Source organism: Rhinoraja longicauda, chromosome 13, assembly GCF_053455715.1.
Source record: "Rhinoraja longicauda isolate Sanriku21f chromosome 13, sRhiLon1.1, whole genome shotgun sequence".
NCBI lineage: Eukaryota > Metazoa > Chordata > Chondrichthyes > Rajiformes > Arhynchobatidae > Rhinoraja > Rhinoraja longicauda.
In genome coordinates, this window is record NC_135965.1 from 37,057,544 (window position 1) to 37,074,735 (window position 17,192).

Genomic DNA, 17,192 nt, shown 5'->3' on the forward strand with positions numbered 1-17,192 from the left:
CAGCCATGATTGAATGGCGGGGTAGACTTGATGGGCCGAATGGCCTAATTCTGCTCCTATCACTTACGACCTTACGAACTTATGTCAACGGGGCCGAGTTTCTGAACAGAGCTTCTGCTCAGCCTGCAACATGAAACCTCATTTCAAGCAAGGTATCAGTTCATTTATACTGTACTTACATTTCCTATTAAAGATCCTGCAGTCGGCACAAGTTACTTATTTCCAGATTTTAAGCAGGCACAAACAAACTTTACTGTAGACACAAAGGCAATTGACACTATTTCATCCAGATTAGACATGATAAATCTGGTCTATTAATTTCCATTTTACATGCAGTGATCAGGTGTCGAGTAATTTAACCTCGGTCTCCACCTTCCCATTGTGGCCATGAATGGTTCCCTTGTCTGATAGTCAGTCATCCCATCCACCAAATTGCTCCACTATTTAATAAGATCATGGTTGATCTGATTATAATCCTCAACTTATTATTCAAGTCTACTTATGGTATTCTTTAATCAATTTGTCTATCAAACATTCATCCATCTCCACCCCAGAAATGTTCAAGAATTCTCCCACGATCTCCTGAGGAAGAAAGCTCTAACGACCTGCAAACCTCTTGGAGAAAAAAAAGCCAAAGTTCTGTCCCAAATTGGAGCACTTATTTTCAACCAAATTAGGCTTATCAACTTCTTGACGGGTACAATTCTCCTGCAGATCAGTAGAGGTACAGTGTGGAAATAGGCCCTTCGAATGATGAGGCCGACTTTGCCATCGTCGGCCTCATCACAGATGACGATGACAGAGAGCACAGAGAACTGACCCAGGACTTTGTGGACTGGTGCCAGCGGAAGCGCCTCCAGATCAACGCGGGGAAAACCAGGGAGATGGTGGTGGATTTCCGCAGGCGCAGCCACACCCCCTCGACACCAGTGAACATCCAGGGAATGGATATTGAGAGAGTGGACACTTATAAGTACCTGGGTGTTTACCTGAACAATAAACTGGACTGGACTGATAATATTAATGCACTGTATAAGAAAGGCCAGAGCAGACTGTACCTGCTGAGGAGACTCGGGTCCTTTGGAGTGCAGGGGGCACTCCTGAGAACCTTCTTCGACACTGTGGTTGCATCAGCCATTTTAAAAGGCGTGGTCTGCTGGAGCAGCAGCATCTCAACTGCTGACAGGAAGAGACTTGATAAACTGGTCAAGAAGGCCAGCTCTGTCCTGGGATGCCCCCTCGACTCAGTGCAGGCGGTGGGAGAGAGGAGGATGATGGCAAAGCTATCATCACTGCTGGACAACGACTCCCACCCCATGCAGGACACTGAGCAGCTCCTTCAGTGACAGACTACTTCACCCCAAGTGTATGAAGGAGAGATATCGAAGGTCCTTTCTTCCTGCTGCTGTCAGACTGCACAATCAGCACTGCTCCCAGCAGACCAGTAAAGATCATTACCGTTATTTTATTTTTAATGAATGCTTATTTATTTTTGCTATCCACTTTGCTGCTGTAACCCTGCAAATTTCCCCGTTGAGGGACGAATAAAGGATTTTTTATTATTATTATGAACCACCGTGCCAGTGCCGACCAATGTTCATCCATACTCTAGTTCTATGTCATCCCAGAGTCGCATCCTACTCACAGAAGCCAACTAACCTTCAAACCTACACGTCTTTGAAGCATGGAACCAAACTGGAGCACCAAGAGAAAACCCCTGTGGTCACATGCTCTGTACAGACAGCACCCTCAGTCGGGATCGAACCCAGGTTTCTGGCGCAGTAAGGCAGAATCTCTACCGTTGCGCCACAGTGCTGCCCTGCCTTCAGTGAAGTGAACCAAATCATATGTTTTATATAAGACCACATTCACACACTTTTACACGGATATTCAATATTAAAGGGTGTGTCAGACCCATGAAACTGAGATGAGTTATTCTTTAACTAATGTTCTAGCAGGCTCAACTTTGGAGGAAAAAAACTGCAACTGTCAGGAGTTTAGCTGAAATCTATTTGGATCCATGTTCTAAATATGATGATTCATTATGATAATAGTCACTATGTAATTAGCCTCAAGGAGAAAGAAATAAAAAATATTATATGAGGCACTTTGCATTGTACATTTTGCATTGGTCATCAATACAAAGATCAAATCTTTAGAAGGCTAATTTTAATTTTAGTGATTTGTCTAAAGTATATATTGCAAGATTCAATCACCTACCTATAACACATTTCATTTTATTTTTCTTCCTGCTGTTTTCTTACTTTTCCCCTGGTTGCTTTTAGAATCCATTCATTGCAGTTATCCTGTATACAGAGTAAAAGAAAAACTACAATGAATTATAAAATGGGCCATATTAAATAACGATGTACATCTGTTGACATTGGTGCTAAACACATTTGAGCCATTGACTCCAAAGGTGAGGAAGCAAAACCAGCAGTTGCAACCAAAGATGAATTTCTCCTTTAAAATTAATTTCCTGTCGTGCAATTCAGAACAAGGAATGATTATAATGATCATTGTAAACTGCTAGTAGATGCCAACATTTTGCCAAATGCACCGTGTCATGCATCTGAGATAGCTTTGCAATTAAGTTACACATGCTGATAAAGATGTGGGCTGACTGTTATTGGAACTTACAAGCACCTCCAATAAAAGACAAAATGATGGAGCACAAAGGTTGAGGCCACATAATCCATTGGCGCCATTAACTTATTCCTTTACTGACTTCTCATTTTTCCCACAATGTAGAGTGCATGAGGCAGCATTGTGGTGCAGTAGGCAGTGCAGCTGCCTCACAGTTCTAGTAATCTGGACTCAATGCTGGCCTCCAGTGCAGTCACTGTGGAGGATGCAGGTTCTCCCTTTTATAATGTGGGTTTCTCTCAGATGCTCCAGTTTCCTCTCACATCACAAAGATGACCCGGTGATTGAGTTAATTGGCCACCAGTGTGTGTGAGTGGTAGAAGAACAGAGGATTGTTAATGACCAAGTATGAGAGGATACTCTGATGGCATGTTGGCCTTCAGCTAATGGCATGGTGTCCTTCAGCTAATGGAATGGTGTCCTTCAGCTAATGGAATGTTGGCCTTCAGCTAATGGCATGTTGGCCTTCAGCTAATGGCATGTTGTCCTTCAGCTAATAGCATGTTGGCCTTCAGCTAATGGCATGTTGGCCTTCAGCTAATGGCATGTTGGCCTTCAGCTAATGGCATGTTGGCCTTCAGCTAATGGCATGTTGGCCTTCATTACAAGAGGATTTCAGTATAGGAGTAAAGAGGTTCTTCTGCAGTTGTATAGGGCCCTAATAAGACCACATCTGGAGTATTGTGTACAGTTTTGGTCTCCTAATTTGTGGAAGGACATCCTTGTAATTGAGGCAGTGCAGCGTAGGTTCACGAGATTGATCCCTGGGATGGCGGGACTGTCATCTAAGGAAAGATTGAAAAGATTAGGCTTGTATTCACTGGAGTTTAGAAGGACGAGAGGGGATCTTATAGAAACATAAAATTATAAAAGGACTGGACAAGCTAGATGCAGGAAAAATGTTCCCAATGTTGGGCGAGTCCAGAACCAGAGGCCGCAGTCTTAGAATAAAGGGGAGACCATTTAAAACTGAGGTGAGAAGAAACTTTTTCACCCAGAGAGTTGTGAATTTGTGGAATTCTCTGCCACAGAGGGCAGTGGAGGCTATTTGGATGGATTTAAGAGAGAGTTAGATAGATAGTGGAATCAAGGGATATGGGGAGAAGGCAGGCACGGGTTATTGATTGTGGATGATCAGCCATGATCACAATGAATGGCGGTGCTGGCTCGAAGGGCCGAATGGCCTCCTCCTGCACCTATTTTCTATGTTTCTATTTATGTTTCTATGATACGTTACAGTGTAATAATTGGAAGAATTTAATACACGGGATAGCTTTGAGGGGTGACATAAAATCAAAGGGCCAAATAACCTCCTCCTAAGACAAACGGATTTATGAAAAAGTATGAACTATGATACCTATTGGTCATAATTGTGCAGGTTAGGCTAATGAATCAGAGGCTCTTCAAGTTTCCAATAATATAGAAGTAGAAACCATCTATAATAATAGAATTATGGAGAAAGTACCACGTGCTAACAGCAAAACTAAATTAAGTTATATCTTTCCAAGATGAAACTGAATCTTGTGGGCCAATAATATGTTTCACTGATAAAAAAAATTTAAAATCCCATTTGGTGATGCATGAAGTAGTAAAACACGGGTGAAATAGTTTCAGCTGCACAAAATGGTGGAAGTGAAGAATATGAAACATTAAAAAGAATGTATTAAAATTAACAATGACAGACACTGCCTACTATTATTTGCAGCAACTGAAGGACGATGCTTTCTAGCGTCTCTCCTCCTGATTCAGTCACAATTAAAGTACAAAAGGAGAATAACAATGAATTGAAAGTCAGTGTGAATTTACCTCCAGTAAAATAGAAATTTAGAAGAGGAGTTTATACTGAACTATTAGCACCAGTAACAATGGCAAATGTCTTACCTGGGATTTATTAAACTCAATACTTAGCGGCAAAGTGACGTAATCATTAATTTTCTGATATCGCATTCTGAAGCCATCAATGTTAACTCGTTTTAGTTGGAAAGTGAGAATCCTTGGCAAATGGTTAAAATAGTATCTCTGTAAAATATATGATGGAATATGTGTAATACACGCAAAAAGAAAGAGATGATTCTAACTTTTGGAAATCATTAATTTGTTAAGTTGACGCAATACTGAAATATAGTACAGTTTAGTTTAGTTTATTCTCACGTGTACCTAGGTGCAGTGAAAAGCTTTTGTTGTGTGCTATTCAGTCAGCAGAAAGACAATACATGATTACAATCGCGCCATTTACAGTGTATAGAGATTTAAGAGTATAAGAGCGATTGTATTATGTGATTGTAGACCTGCTTCTGTGGCAAGCAGTCAAATAATCGCCTGGGTTGGGCGCCATCTTGGAAGCATCTCTTTCTAATTTCTAGTACGTTTCAAATACTACATCAGTATGTAGGGGGTTCTAAAGAATTATAAATACAAATATCCCTATTTCCTATGTGAATATAATAACACCCTTCCTATGAATGACGTCAAGCTTACTAAGGGGCTGAAGGAGATGACTCCACATTGAGATACAGTTTCCATCCATTTAGTTGCTCCAACTGTTTCCTCTTACCCCTAAGAGTTAATGTTTTGTGGAATGATACAAATGCCTTCACAGCAATATTGAAAGCTTACTGTTTTTGTTTTAGTCTTTGTGTCACAGTTGTCACAGTAGCATGCATTGTCATCTTCCATAGTTTGTTCCTTCAAAAACTCCCGAAGAGCCATTTCCTTAAAAGGAAAATAAGAAGTCAGAAAAATTCCACCAGCATATCTAGTATGCTGGTGGTTAGGTATTCACATTGGCTTTAATGCATGCAAGAGCTGCAAAATCACATTGTTGCAGTTCCTCATCATCTTTCATTATGATGTGTATCTTGGAAGAGTAATGTAGTCAGATTGGTTTAGGATTGGTAACCTCTGTACTATTTATGCCAGATGAACAGGTTAGCAATAACAATTCTGCATAAATGAAAATATTAGCTGGCTTTATTTCAATTGCTTTATAAAGGGACATCAAAATATTAAAGCACTGATTCAATCCAATTAAGTGAAAATGAGAAAAGAACTGCAGTTACTGGAAATGTAAAACAAAAACAGAAAATGCTATAAATCCTCAGCATCTGTGGAGAGAGAAACAGAGTTGATGTTTCAGGTCGGGATCTCTTCGCTAATTCTGACGATTGATCTTCAATCTGAAATATGAACCTCTGTTTCTCTCCCCACGGATTCCCAAATGCTAAGTATTTACTGCATTTTTTTTGGTTGTGTTTCAACCCAATTAAAAACTTGTTCCCTTTGTAATATTAAACAACTATTTCATTGTCTGCATGTGAGGATCATTGGAACTTAGAACTTGGTTTTCAACTTGAATGCTTTACATCCTCGTCGTCCACCCTGGGTAGTTCTACGGAATGGGCAAAATTTGCAGCAAAGTGCCAACTACGGTACTCTGAAGCACCAATTGCACTTTTGATTGTTGTAGTTGACATAAGAAAGAAGAAGAAGAACTTGAAGATATCTGGAGTAAAATATAAGAACGACTAGAACCTTCAGATCTCTTTTGTGTGGCAACATTTTGTAATCTCTCCCGGCTTAATTAATAATTTGCTTTTTTATTTTTTCTTCCAAAGTTAATAATCTCACATTTTCCCATGTGATGTTCCATTCTGCCAACTTCTTGCCAAATCATCGAACCTTCTTGAATAACTGTAATCCAATTTTTTGCAAGAACTATCCAGGTGCTGTTATTGATTAAGTTCAAAGGTGTTGACATGATGGCAATGGGTGAATGGTAAACTGTTATAAAGTCAAAGTAACTTGGAGGCAACGTGCAGAAAGTAGATTTCTCATGCATGTTTCCTATGCCCTATTAGACTACCCAAGGTGACGGTTTGTAGGTGCTGTAGAAGAAGCTATAGTGATTTATTGCTCCAGTTAATGTTTTTTTTCCATTCAATATAGCAAGCATGTAGGGAATCATATTGTAAATCCCTGCAGTTTCTCAGTATTTCAGTCTATTTGGATAATTAATGCACCATTTCTACTGAACTCCATAACAGAACCAACATAATTGTCTCACTTAAGTGAAAGAATAACTTGAATGCAATATAGGACTAAGTTATTTGTAGGAAGGAACTGCAGATGGTTTAAACCAAAGATAGACACAAAAAGCTGGAGTAACACAATGGGTTGGACAGTATCTCTGGAGAATTTTCTCCAGAGATGCTGTCTGACCCGCTGACTTACTCCAGCCTTTTGTGTCTATCTTCCGACTAATTTATTTGTTTTATAACTTGTTGCGACTCACCAAATGTTCAAACTTTCTTGAAGAGTTGGCTGAGTGAATGAGTAGAGGCAAATCTAGGAAGGGACAGTCAATCTGAATATGGCTGGTGCACCACGAACACTTCAAGGATTGAACCATATTGATCTGATAAAACTAGAACACATTGTCTAATGAGCACCAAGCCAACGATCAGTTATTTAAGGTTTCCTGCAATACCGAATTTAAAACAAAAATTGTTTTACGTCCCATCCCAATGTTTCATTGAAGGCACTGACAAACATTTGATTTTTCTTGAGATATCGAAACTATTTTGGTTAGTTAAAAGCCCACAATGTATCTGGGCTACAAAATGACACCCTGCCAGCGATTTGCCTGTAACTTCACAGAGTTTGGACAAGGCCCGGAATAACCCTGCCATTCCCTACATTGCTTGATACATTTGGAGTTTCTGCTGAACCTTCACAAGGACAATGACATGGGCATGGTCACAGCTCTGGCTTTGCACGTCAGGATGCACTGTGATATTGGATTTGGTAGCGGGCGAACACACATTAGAAAGTTGGTATGTCCAGATATAAGGGAAATGCTAGCCTCTTCCTTGGTAGATCTGTGGCTTCACTGCATTTCAATTGTTGGATCATTGACTTCGGGTAGTAATGTTTTATGTAATTTCTTGATGCATTTTTAAAGACGTCGGTGACTAACCTTTGGATTGCTCTTCCTGGAACTAGCACGTTGTCCAACTTTCTAACACTATAGAGACAGACAAGTGCTGAGGAGATGGGCTCTTATGATGGTCAATCAAATGAGGTGTCCTCTCCCTGTCCAAATTGGATAGAAACCAATGGCATGTCCAAAGCCGAATATTGTGTCTGTGATCAGTGTCATTTAGGTGGTGGATTTTCCTGCGGTGGAACTGTGAAAGACTGGAGGGCATAGCTTTAATGTGAAAGGAGCAATGTGTAAAAGTGACGCGTGGGCCGTTTTTTACATAGAGGGTGCTGGATGCCTGCCAGGGATAGTGGTGGAGGCAAAAACCATAGTGACATTTGATAGGCTTTTATATAGGAACGTGGATATGCAGGGAGTGGAGGTGTATGGAGCATTTGCAGGCAGATGAGATTAGTTTAGCTTGGCACCTTGTTCATGCAGAGACATTGCAAGCTGTAGGGCCTGTTCCTATGCTGTACCTTTTGTGCTCTACAATCTTTACAATGAATAACTTTGACAATCCCAAGAAGCAGACACGGTTTCTTGCTTTTAATTAGCATCCTGATCTAATAAACCAAAATACATAAGAACACTGTAGACTGTGTTTCAAAGCAAGAAAATCATCTATTAGAACTTCTGAGTATTTAACTCTAGTTATAAAACTGATCATTGAAAATCAACTATAAAATACTATCTCTCTGAGGTAATTAAAAAAAAAAGCTTATTGGAAATCCTTATGAACTTTCATTTCATGATGTCAATTAATATACTCTGAACATTATTTTTTTTGATTAAAAATTGAACCAGAATTGTGAATATCACAAACATCAGTCCAGATAAATGAAGACTGAGTCAGAAGCTAAACTAAGTTGTCTGAAAGCAACTCCACAGATCCATTTTACCTTCAGAATGTTTTGCTCTGGTTCCATTGCAGTGTGGAGCTTGTTAATCATGTTGCGGAAACATTCCTCAATATCATGCTGTTGATAAACTTAAGAGCAATTGTTAGAAGTGAGCATAGAATTAGGAGCAGGTTTCTGAGTCCCAATCGTTTGTTTTTCACTCAATCAGATCATTCTTGATCTCTGATTACACCCCAGGTGACTATTTTCTTTTTCTCTTCGTCAATTAACATAATTGATTTAGAGATATAGCATGGAAACAGGCCCTTCGGCACAGCGAGTCTGAACAGCGATTTCCCCCATACTGTAACAGAGTGCTCAAAGTCTTTTTTCCAGGGTAAGTATTCAAAGACTAGAAGGCATAGGTTTAAAATGAGAGGGGACAATTTTAATAGGATCCCGAAGATCGAATTTGTTCTGCAGAGGGTGGTGGGTATATGGAACGAGCTGCCAGAGGAAGTGATTAAGGTAGGTAGAATAACAACATTTAAAAGCATTTGGACAGGTAGATCGATTGGATAGATAGAGGAATATGGGCCAAACTGGGCAATTGTGTAAATGGGGCATTTTGGTCGGCATGAATGAATTGAACCGAAGGACTTATTTCCATGTTACTCTAACTGATACTCTGACTCTAACTGACAAATAGACAATACACTCTCAAGTGACAAATTAAGAGTTGTACATTTTTTTTGATTAATAGATACATTCAGAAATGATAAAGAGAAATACATACCTAAAGCTTACCATTCATTCTCAAGAGTGTTGTCAACTCATCTGTCCTCAATGAAGTATTCTCACTGCCTTCTAAATTGTTAAATAGGTCCTGCAGTACACATACAAGCGCGGCATCTGATTTGGCGCTAGACAAATATGGAATGTGTACATTGAAGACAAATAATAATGCTTGCAATTCAAGAACAATATAATTTTTTTATTTTCCAATGAAGATATCCCAAGTTCATTAGAGACTCTGAAGGGTTAACAATCATAATTGAATTGCGCTAAAGCACATAACAAAGGTCAACAAATACTGTGAAAAATGTCATCCAAGCGGAAAATAGAAAATCTTATTTGATGTTCAAACTAACCTTTTGAGAAACCTTGCCCCAGACATATTTATTCAAAACTAGACCAAGTGGACCCGTTGGGCCCAAACCTCTCCTGCATTGGTGCAGCACCTTCTCCTCCCCCCTCCCCTATTCCTCTCCACCCCTCCCTCCACACCCTCCCCTCCAACCCCCTTATCCTCCCTCCCTTCACCCCCTCCGTCCAATCCCCTCCCCTTCCCCTCCCCCACTAACTCCTCAACCCCCTTATCCATCCTCCTTCCTCCTTCCTCCGCCCCTCCACCCCCTCCCTCCCTAGGATAGATTTAAACTTTAAAATGTAAATAACTTAAAAAATATAACACCGATTTCAATAAAACTACTTGCATTACCATTAAAGCGATGACAGTGAGTAAAGTGGGCCTAAAATTGTCACGCTATCGTGTACCGTTTTGGCTGTAGTTCGATCACAAACAAACAAACAAATGAGAGTTTTAGATAGTACATTCACACCCAGTGGAATATTGAAAGACAAAGTCTTAAATTGACGATTGTTTTTTTTAGCTGCCTGCTTTGGTATTGTAAAATAATTGTCATTATTATTTTTGCTTTTCAAAGTGAGCTTTGGTTCTGGTTCTGGTTGATTACTGCACAAACACCTCATAAGTGGTTATCTCCCGCAGCTTTGTAAACGCTAGATGCAATTTAATGCCATCCTTTATCTATAACCCTAATTTTAACTGCTTGATAAATAAGATTACTGGACTAACTGAATGCAGATGTTTTCCTACCCAACCCAATAGTGTAGATTAATTTCAGAAGAATGAAGGACTGTTTCTAATATTTTCTTTTTTTCCCCCATTTTCTAAAATAGCTATTCTAAGTTTGATGAATCTGCCTGTACTGAATAGTGTGTGTGTGAGGGAGGGGGGGGGGGGGGGTTTGTATTAAGAGATCATATTAAGACTCCACCATTGAGACAATTCAACCATCCCACCCCTATCTGCCACCTCCATTGTCTAAGCAGGATACAATGTGTCCAAAAGGTACTGCACTCCCACCACCAAGGCTTAGTTTATCCTTGAATTGCCTCATATATTGATTCTCACTTTCCAAGTAAGCATTCACAAATGTTTTCATATTTTCCCATGGCAGTGCTGGAGGTCATTCAGCTCATCACGTCTCTGCCAATTCTCAGAACAATTCTATCCCCACCTACTTCTCCATAACTTCTCCACACTCTACCCTGATTCTCCTTCCATCCATGTACACTCGTGGTAATGTACAGTTACAACTGACCAACACACCCGAAAACAGGAGCCCCTTTCGGAAACCAAGCAGTCGCAGGGAGCATGGGACAACTCCACACAGAGAGGACGGGAGGTCAGAGCTGGGTGGCAGCGGTCATGACTGTTTTCAGTTCAAGGATTTGCTTACTACCTACCTGGTGATGCATTCTCTGACTTCTGGTGTCATAAACCATGTTTGAAGCAATGTGTTCAGGTAACACGTGGCGCCCTGATTTTCCAATCCAACAAAGTCTTCGTATGTTTTAAAATATGGAATTCAAAGGAAAGGTTGATTAGATTCAAAGTATTTCCAAGTCATTATGAGCCTGGCTAATTTGCTCCAAGCTCCATCTTCTTTACTACGCTAGTTCCCCAGGTCAGAATCCTTCAGGGTCTTATTTGTTTCCATGGGGTCACTCTTTATGTTAAGATATCGTTTAGTCTTAAATATCAATCTCACCTCAACTGTCAGCAAACCAGCTCCCATATTCTGCTGCCAATTATGATTAAATTTAAACTCTGAATATCAACAAGAAAATATGACATGAATTGCTCATCTGCAGTTGATGGGTGAATATAGTGCATTCCCCAAGACACATATCCTCATTTCCTTTACGTAGAAAAAAAAATGCTGGGAAAACTCAGTAAAGACCCTGACAAAGTATCTCGGGCCTGGTGTGTTAACGGTTTCTCTTTCTGCAGATGCTGCTTGACCTGTGGAGTTTTATCAATATTTGCTGTTTTCATTTCAATTGCCCGGAGAAGACTTTGGAATTTTTGCTTTTCCCATTTTGCTTATCCCTCCCAAGTCCAATTCATGGGGAGTTAGTGATGCAGAGGAGAGCGTACAGCATTTGCACTTTCTCCCCGTGACCTGCTTGGGTCTTCTCCGGGTGTTCCGGTTTCCTCCCACACTCCAAAGATGTCTGAAGAAGGGTCTCGACCCGAAACGTCACCCATTCCTTCTCTCCAGAGATGATGCCTGACCTGCTGAGTTACTCCAGCATTTTGTGTCTACCTTCCATTTAAACCAGCATCTGTAGTTTTTCTTTCCTACCAAAGATGTACAGGTGTGTTGGTTAATTGGCTTTGGTAAAATTGTAAATGGTCCCTAGTGTGTGTAGAATAGTGTTAGTGTGGGGGATCGGCGGTCGGCACGGTGGGCCAAAGGGCCTGTTTCCGCGCTGTATCTCTAAACTAAACTAAGCTGGAATGGAACCAATGTCCTAGGGGGAGTGTTTGCTAGTGCTGTCGGGGAGGATTTAAACTAATGTGGCAGGGGGATGGGAGCTGGAGCAGAGAGACAGAGGGGTGTAAAATGAGGGTAGAAGCAACAGGTAGCAAGGTGAAAAGTAAAAGTGGCAGGCAGACAAATCCAGGGCAAAAATCAAAAAGGGCCACTTTTCAACATAATCGTACAAGGGGTAAGAGAGTTGTAAAAACAAGCCTGAAGGCTTTGTGCCTCAATGCAAGGAGTATGCGTAATAAGGTGGATGAATTAAATGTGGAGATAGTTATTAATGATTATGATATAGTTGGGATTACGGAGACATGGCTCCAGGGTGACCAAGGCTGGGAGCTCAACATCCAGGGATATTCTATATTCAGGCGGGATAGACAGAAAGGAAAAGGAGGTGGGGTAGCGTTACTGGTTAGAGAGGAGATTAAAGCAGTGGAAAGGAAGGACATTAGCTTGGAGGAAGTAGAATCAATATGGGTAGAGCTACGAAACACTAAGGGGCAAAAAACGCTAGTGGGAGTTGTGTACAGGCCACCTAACAGCAGTAGGAAGGTTGGGGATGGCATCAAGCAGCAAATTAGAAATGCATGCACTAAAGGCGCAGCAGTTATAATGGGTGACTTCAATCTACATATAGATTGGGTGAACCAAACTGGCAGGGGTGCTGAGGAAGAGGATTTCTTGGAATGTTTGAGAGATGGTTTTCTAAACCAACATGTCGAGGAACCAACGAGAGAACAGGCCATTCTAGACTGGGTATTGAGTAATGAGGAAGGGTTAGTTAGCAGTCTTGTTGTGCGAGGCCCCTTGGGCAAGAGTGATCATAATATGGTAGAGTTCTTCATTAGGATGGAGAGTGACAAAGTCGATACAGAAACAAGTGTTCTGAACTTAAAGAAAGGTAACTTTGAGGGTATGAGGCGAGAATTGTCCAAGATAGACTGGCGATTGATGCTGAAAGGGTTGACGGTGGACATGCAATGGAAGGCATTTAAAGGTCGCATGGATGAACTACAACAAGTGTTCATCCCAGTTTGGCAAAAGAACAAACCAGGAAAGGTAGTGCATCCGTGGCTAACAAGGGAAATCAAGGATAGTATTAAAACAAAAGATGAAGCATACAGATTAACCAGAAAAAGTAGCATACCAGAGGACTGGGAGAAATTCAGAGTCCAGCAGAGGAGGACAAAGGGCTTAATTAGGAAAGGGAAAATAGATTATGAGGGAAAACTGGCAAGGAACATAAAAACAGACTGCAAAAGCTTTTATAAATATGTCAAGAGAAAAAGATTAGTTAAGGCAAATGTAGGTCCCTTGCAGTCGGAAACAGGTGAATTGATCATAGGGAACAAGGAGATGGCAGACCAATTGAACAAATACTTTGGTTCTGTCTTCACTAAGGAAGACATAAACCGTCTGCCGGAAATAGCGGGGGACCGGGGGTCTAAAGAGATGGAGGAACTGAGGGAAATCCAGGTTAGTCGGGAAGTGGTGTTAGGTAAATTAAATGGATTAAAGGCAGATAAATCCCCAGGGCCAGATAGGCTGCATCCCAGAGTGCCTCAGCCTCAGAAATAGTGGATGCATTAGTGATAATTTTTCAAAACTCTTTAGATTCTGGAGTAGTTCCTGAGGACTGGAGGGTAGCTAATGTAATCCCACTTTTTAAAAAGGGAGGGAGAGAGAAAACGGGGAATTATAGACCAGTTAGCCTAACATCGGTAGTGGGGAAAATGCTAGTCAGTTATTAAAGATGTGATAGCATTACATTTGGAAAGTGGAGAAATCATCGGACAAAGTCAGCATGGATTTACCAAAGGCAAATCATGTCTGACGAATCTTATAGAATTTTTCGAGGATGTAACTAGTAGAGTGGATAAGGGAGAACCAGTCGATGTGTTATATCTGGACTTTCAGAAGGCCTTCGACAAGGTCCCACATAGGAGATTGGTGTACAAACTTAAAGCACACGGTATTGAGGGTTCAGTGTTGAGGTGGATAGAAAATTGGTTGGCGGACAGGAAGCAAAGAGTAGGAATAAACGGGTCCTTTTTGGAATGGCAGGCAGTGACTAGTGGGGTACCGCAAGGCTCAGTGCTGGGACCCCAGTTATTTACAGTGTATATTAATGATTTGGACGAGGGAATTGAATGCAACATCTCTAAGTTTGCGGATGACACGAAGCTGGGTGGCAGTGTTAGCTGCGAGGAGGATGCTAGGAGGCTGCAGAGTGACTTAGATAGATTAGGCGAGTGGGCAAATGCATGGCAGATGCAATATAATGTGGATAAATGTGAGGTTATCTACTTTGGCGGCAAGAACAGGAAAGCAGAGTATTACCTGAATGGTGACCGATTGGGAGAAGGGGAGATGCAACGTGACCTGGGTGTCATGGTGCACCAGTCATTGAAAGCAAGCATGCAGGTGCAGCAGGCAGTGAAGAAAGCGAATGGTATGTTGGCATTCATAGCAAGAGGATTTGAGTTTAGGAGCAGGGAGGTTCTGCTGCAGTTGTACAGGGCCTTGGTGAGACCGCACCTGGAGTATTGTGTGCAGTTTTGGTCTCCTAACCTGAGGAAAGACGTTCTTGCCTTAGAGGGAGTACAGAGAAGGTTCACCAGATTGATTCCTGGGATGGCGGGACTTACATATGAGGAAAGACTAGATAGACTGGGCTTGTACTCGCTGGAATTTAGAAGACTGAGGGGGGATCTTATAGAAACATATAAAATTCTTAAGGGGTTGGAGAGGCTAGATGTGGGAAAATTGTTCCCGATGTTGGGGGAGTCCAGAACCAGGGGTCACAGCTTAAGGATAAGGGGGAAGTCTTTTAGGACCGAGATGAGAAGACATTTCTTCACACAGAGAGTGGTGAGTCTGTGGAATTCTCTGCCACAGAAGGTAGTTGAGGCCAGTTCATTCGCTATATTTAAGAGGGATCAGGGGGTATGGAGAGAAGGCAGGTACAGGCTACTGAGCTGAATGATCAGTCATGATCATATTGAATGGCGGTGCAGGCTCGAAGGGCCGAATGGCCTACTCCTGCACCTATTTTCTATGTTTCTATGTTTCTAAAGAATGGAACACAAAAAATGCCTTGCTCGATGAAATCCTTGCTGGTCAGAAGCCTCCTTGCAATAGGCTGGGGATATATACACTCACAAGTCCAGAGAGTCGAAAATGTGTGTGGAGTTTCTAGCTTTGATAGAGACTCTGGAGATTTATAATGTCATAAGTGATAGGAGCAGAATTAGGCCATTCGACCCATCAAGTCTACTCCGCCATTCAATCATGGCTTAATGTGTAGGAAGGAACTGCAGATGCTGGATAAAACCGAAGAAAGACACAAAATGCTGGAGTGACTCAGCGGGACGTGCAGCATGTCTGGAGAGAAGGAATGGGACTGATGTTTCCGGTCGAGACCCTTCTTCAGACTGATGTAATCATGGCTGATCTATCTCTCCCTCCTAACCCCATTCTCCTGCCTTCTCCCTTATCCACTGATTTGCCAGAAGATCATGGACTGCCTTTAGGCTGCACTGTACATAGCAGGGGTGAGGGGGAGGAGAAGGGAGGTGGGGGGGGGGGTGCGGGTTGGAGGATGCATATTTGCACTTTCCAGGTGGATCTGAAACGCTGTTCGTTTCTCTCTCCTCGCAGCTGTTACCTGGCTTGTCGCGTTTACGAGTTTAACCCGCTGTTTTTCGCAACTTACCTGATTTATCCATGGTATTGCCCATCTTTTTTTTTTTTTAATTTTCTGCAGCTGTAAAACATTACCGGCATAGTTGTAATATCTGCGCAATGCCACGACAGAGGGAGAACTAAAGCTAGGCACTCTCACGTTTATTCACACAGTTACGCTCAATCGGCGCAAGGACTCCTGCGATTATTAACTCGGCGTTAAAATGATTTATCTTAAGAGGTGTCAGTGGAGTTCCTTACCTGGATCTGTGAGAAACCTCTACAGTTCGTAAACTCGTTTAAATTAACTGAATCAACCAAATATATTTGGAAAATTCAAGCCCAAATCGACTCGCAGTAATCTGGTCCACAATCTACGGGATGTCCACACTCTGATATCACAGAGAAGATATTTGTTTTTCTCCCTCGCCATAAGGAAACAGCCCTTCAAATTTCCCTTTCAGTTTCCATCAGCATCGTGATGGAATTTGTTTCCCAATGAACAACAGGGCGTTTGTTGTCGAAGTGAATTTAAGTTTCAGTTTCCTGTGAAAGACAATCAGTCAGGTCCAGGTTAAAAGTGGAGAAAAATCCTGTAAACTCTGCCGCACTGTTAGCATAGAACATAGAACAGTACATTATGTGAGGCCCTTCGTCTGTGCCTCACATAATGTCAAGACCAACCCTGCACATAATCCACATCCTTCCGTTCCCTGCATATCCAGGTGCCTATGCTAAAATCTCTTAGATGGCACCAAAGTATCTGCCTCCAACACCACCCCCTGACAGCACATTCCAGGTACCCACCGCCCTCTGGGTAAAAAAAAACTAAGGTTCCCAGATGACTGGAGGGTGACTAATGCTGGGCCTCTATTTAAGAGGCCTCTATTTATTTATTCATTCATTAAGTTGGAAAGAGTGCAGAGGCTAAACAAAGATGTTGCCAAAATTCGAGGGCCTGAACTACAGGGAGCATCTGAGCAGGCAAGGACTTTATTCCTTTCGCACAGAAGGCTGAGTTGTGATATAAAATCATGTGGGGAATGGATAGTGTGAATGTACAGTCTTTGTCACTGGGCAGATGCAAGAACCAGAGAACATAGGTTTATAGTGAGAGGGGGAAGATTTAATGGGAACCTAGTGTGTAACTTTTTCCACTCAGAGGGTGGTGGGTGTATGGAACGAGCTGCCAGAGGAGGGTATTGAGGCAGGTACTATAACAGTTTAAAAGACACTTGGACAGGTACATGGATAGAAAAGGTTTAGGATGATATGGGCCAAACATTGACAAATGAGCCTAGCTTACAAGGAATATTATGGTCAGCATGAACGAATTGGGCTGAAGGGCCTGTTTCCATGCTATATGACTCTATGACTATATGCCTCAATGACTCTGACTCC

General features: G+C 41.7%; 1 protein-coding gene across 1 annotated transcript; it reads right to left on the bottom strand.

Annotated features, from left to right (window-relative positions):
- Positions 1-2,237: 2,237 nt before the first annotated feature.
- Positions 2,238-16,207, bottom strand: LOC144599080 (ubiquitin carboxyl-terminal hydrolase 47-like). The gene is made up of 9 exons (XM_078409800.1): positions 16,053-16,207; positions 15,823-15,873; positions 11,023-11,119; positions 9,277-9,392; positions 8,530-8,618; positions 6,938-7,069; positions 5,263-5,358; positions 4,528-4,665; positions 2,238-2,306 (listed from the first exon to the last, which is right to left on the bottom strand). Exons 2-9 carry the CDS (start codon positions 15,845-15,847, stop codon positions 2,238-2,240), a joined length of 762 nt encoding a protein of 253 aa, XP_078265926.1. The 5' UTR covers positions 15,848-15,873; positions 16,053-16,207.
- Between the last annotated feature and the right edge of the window lie 985 nt (positions 16,208-17,192).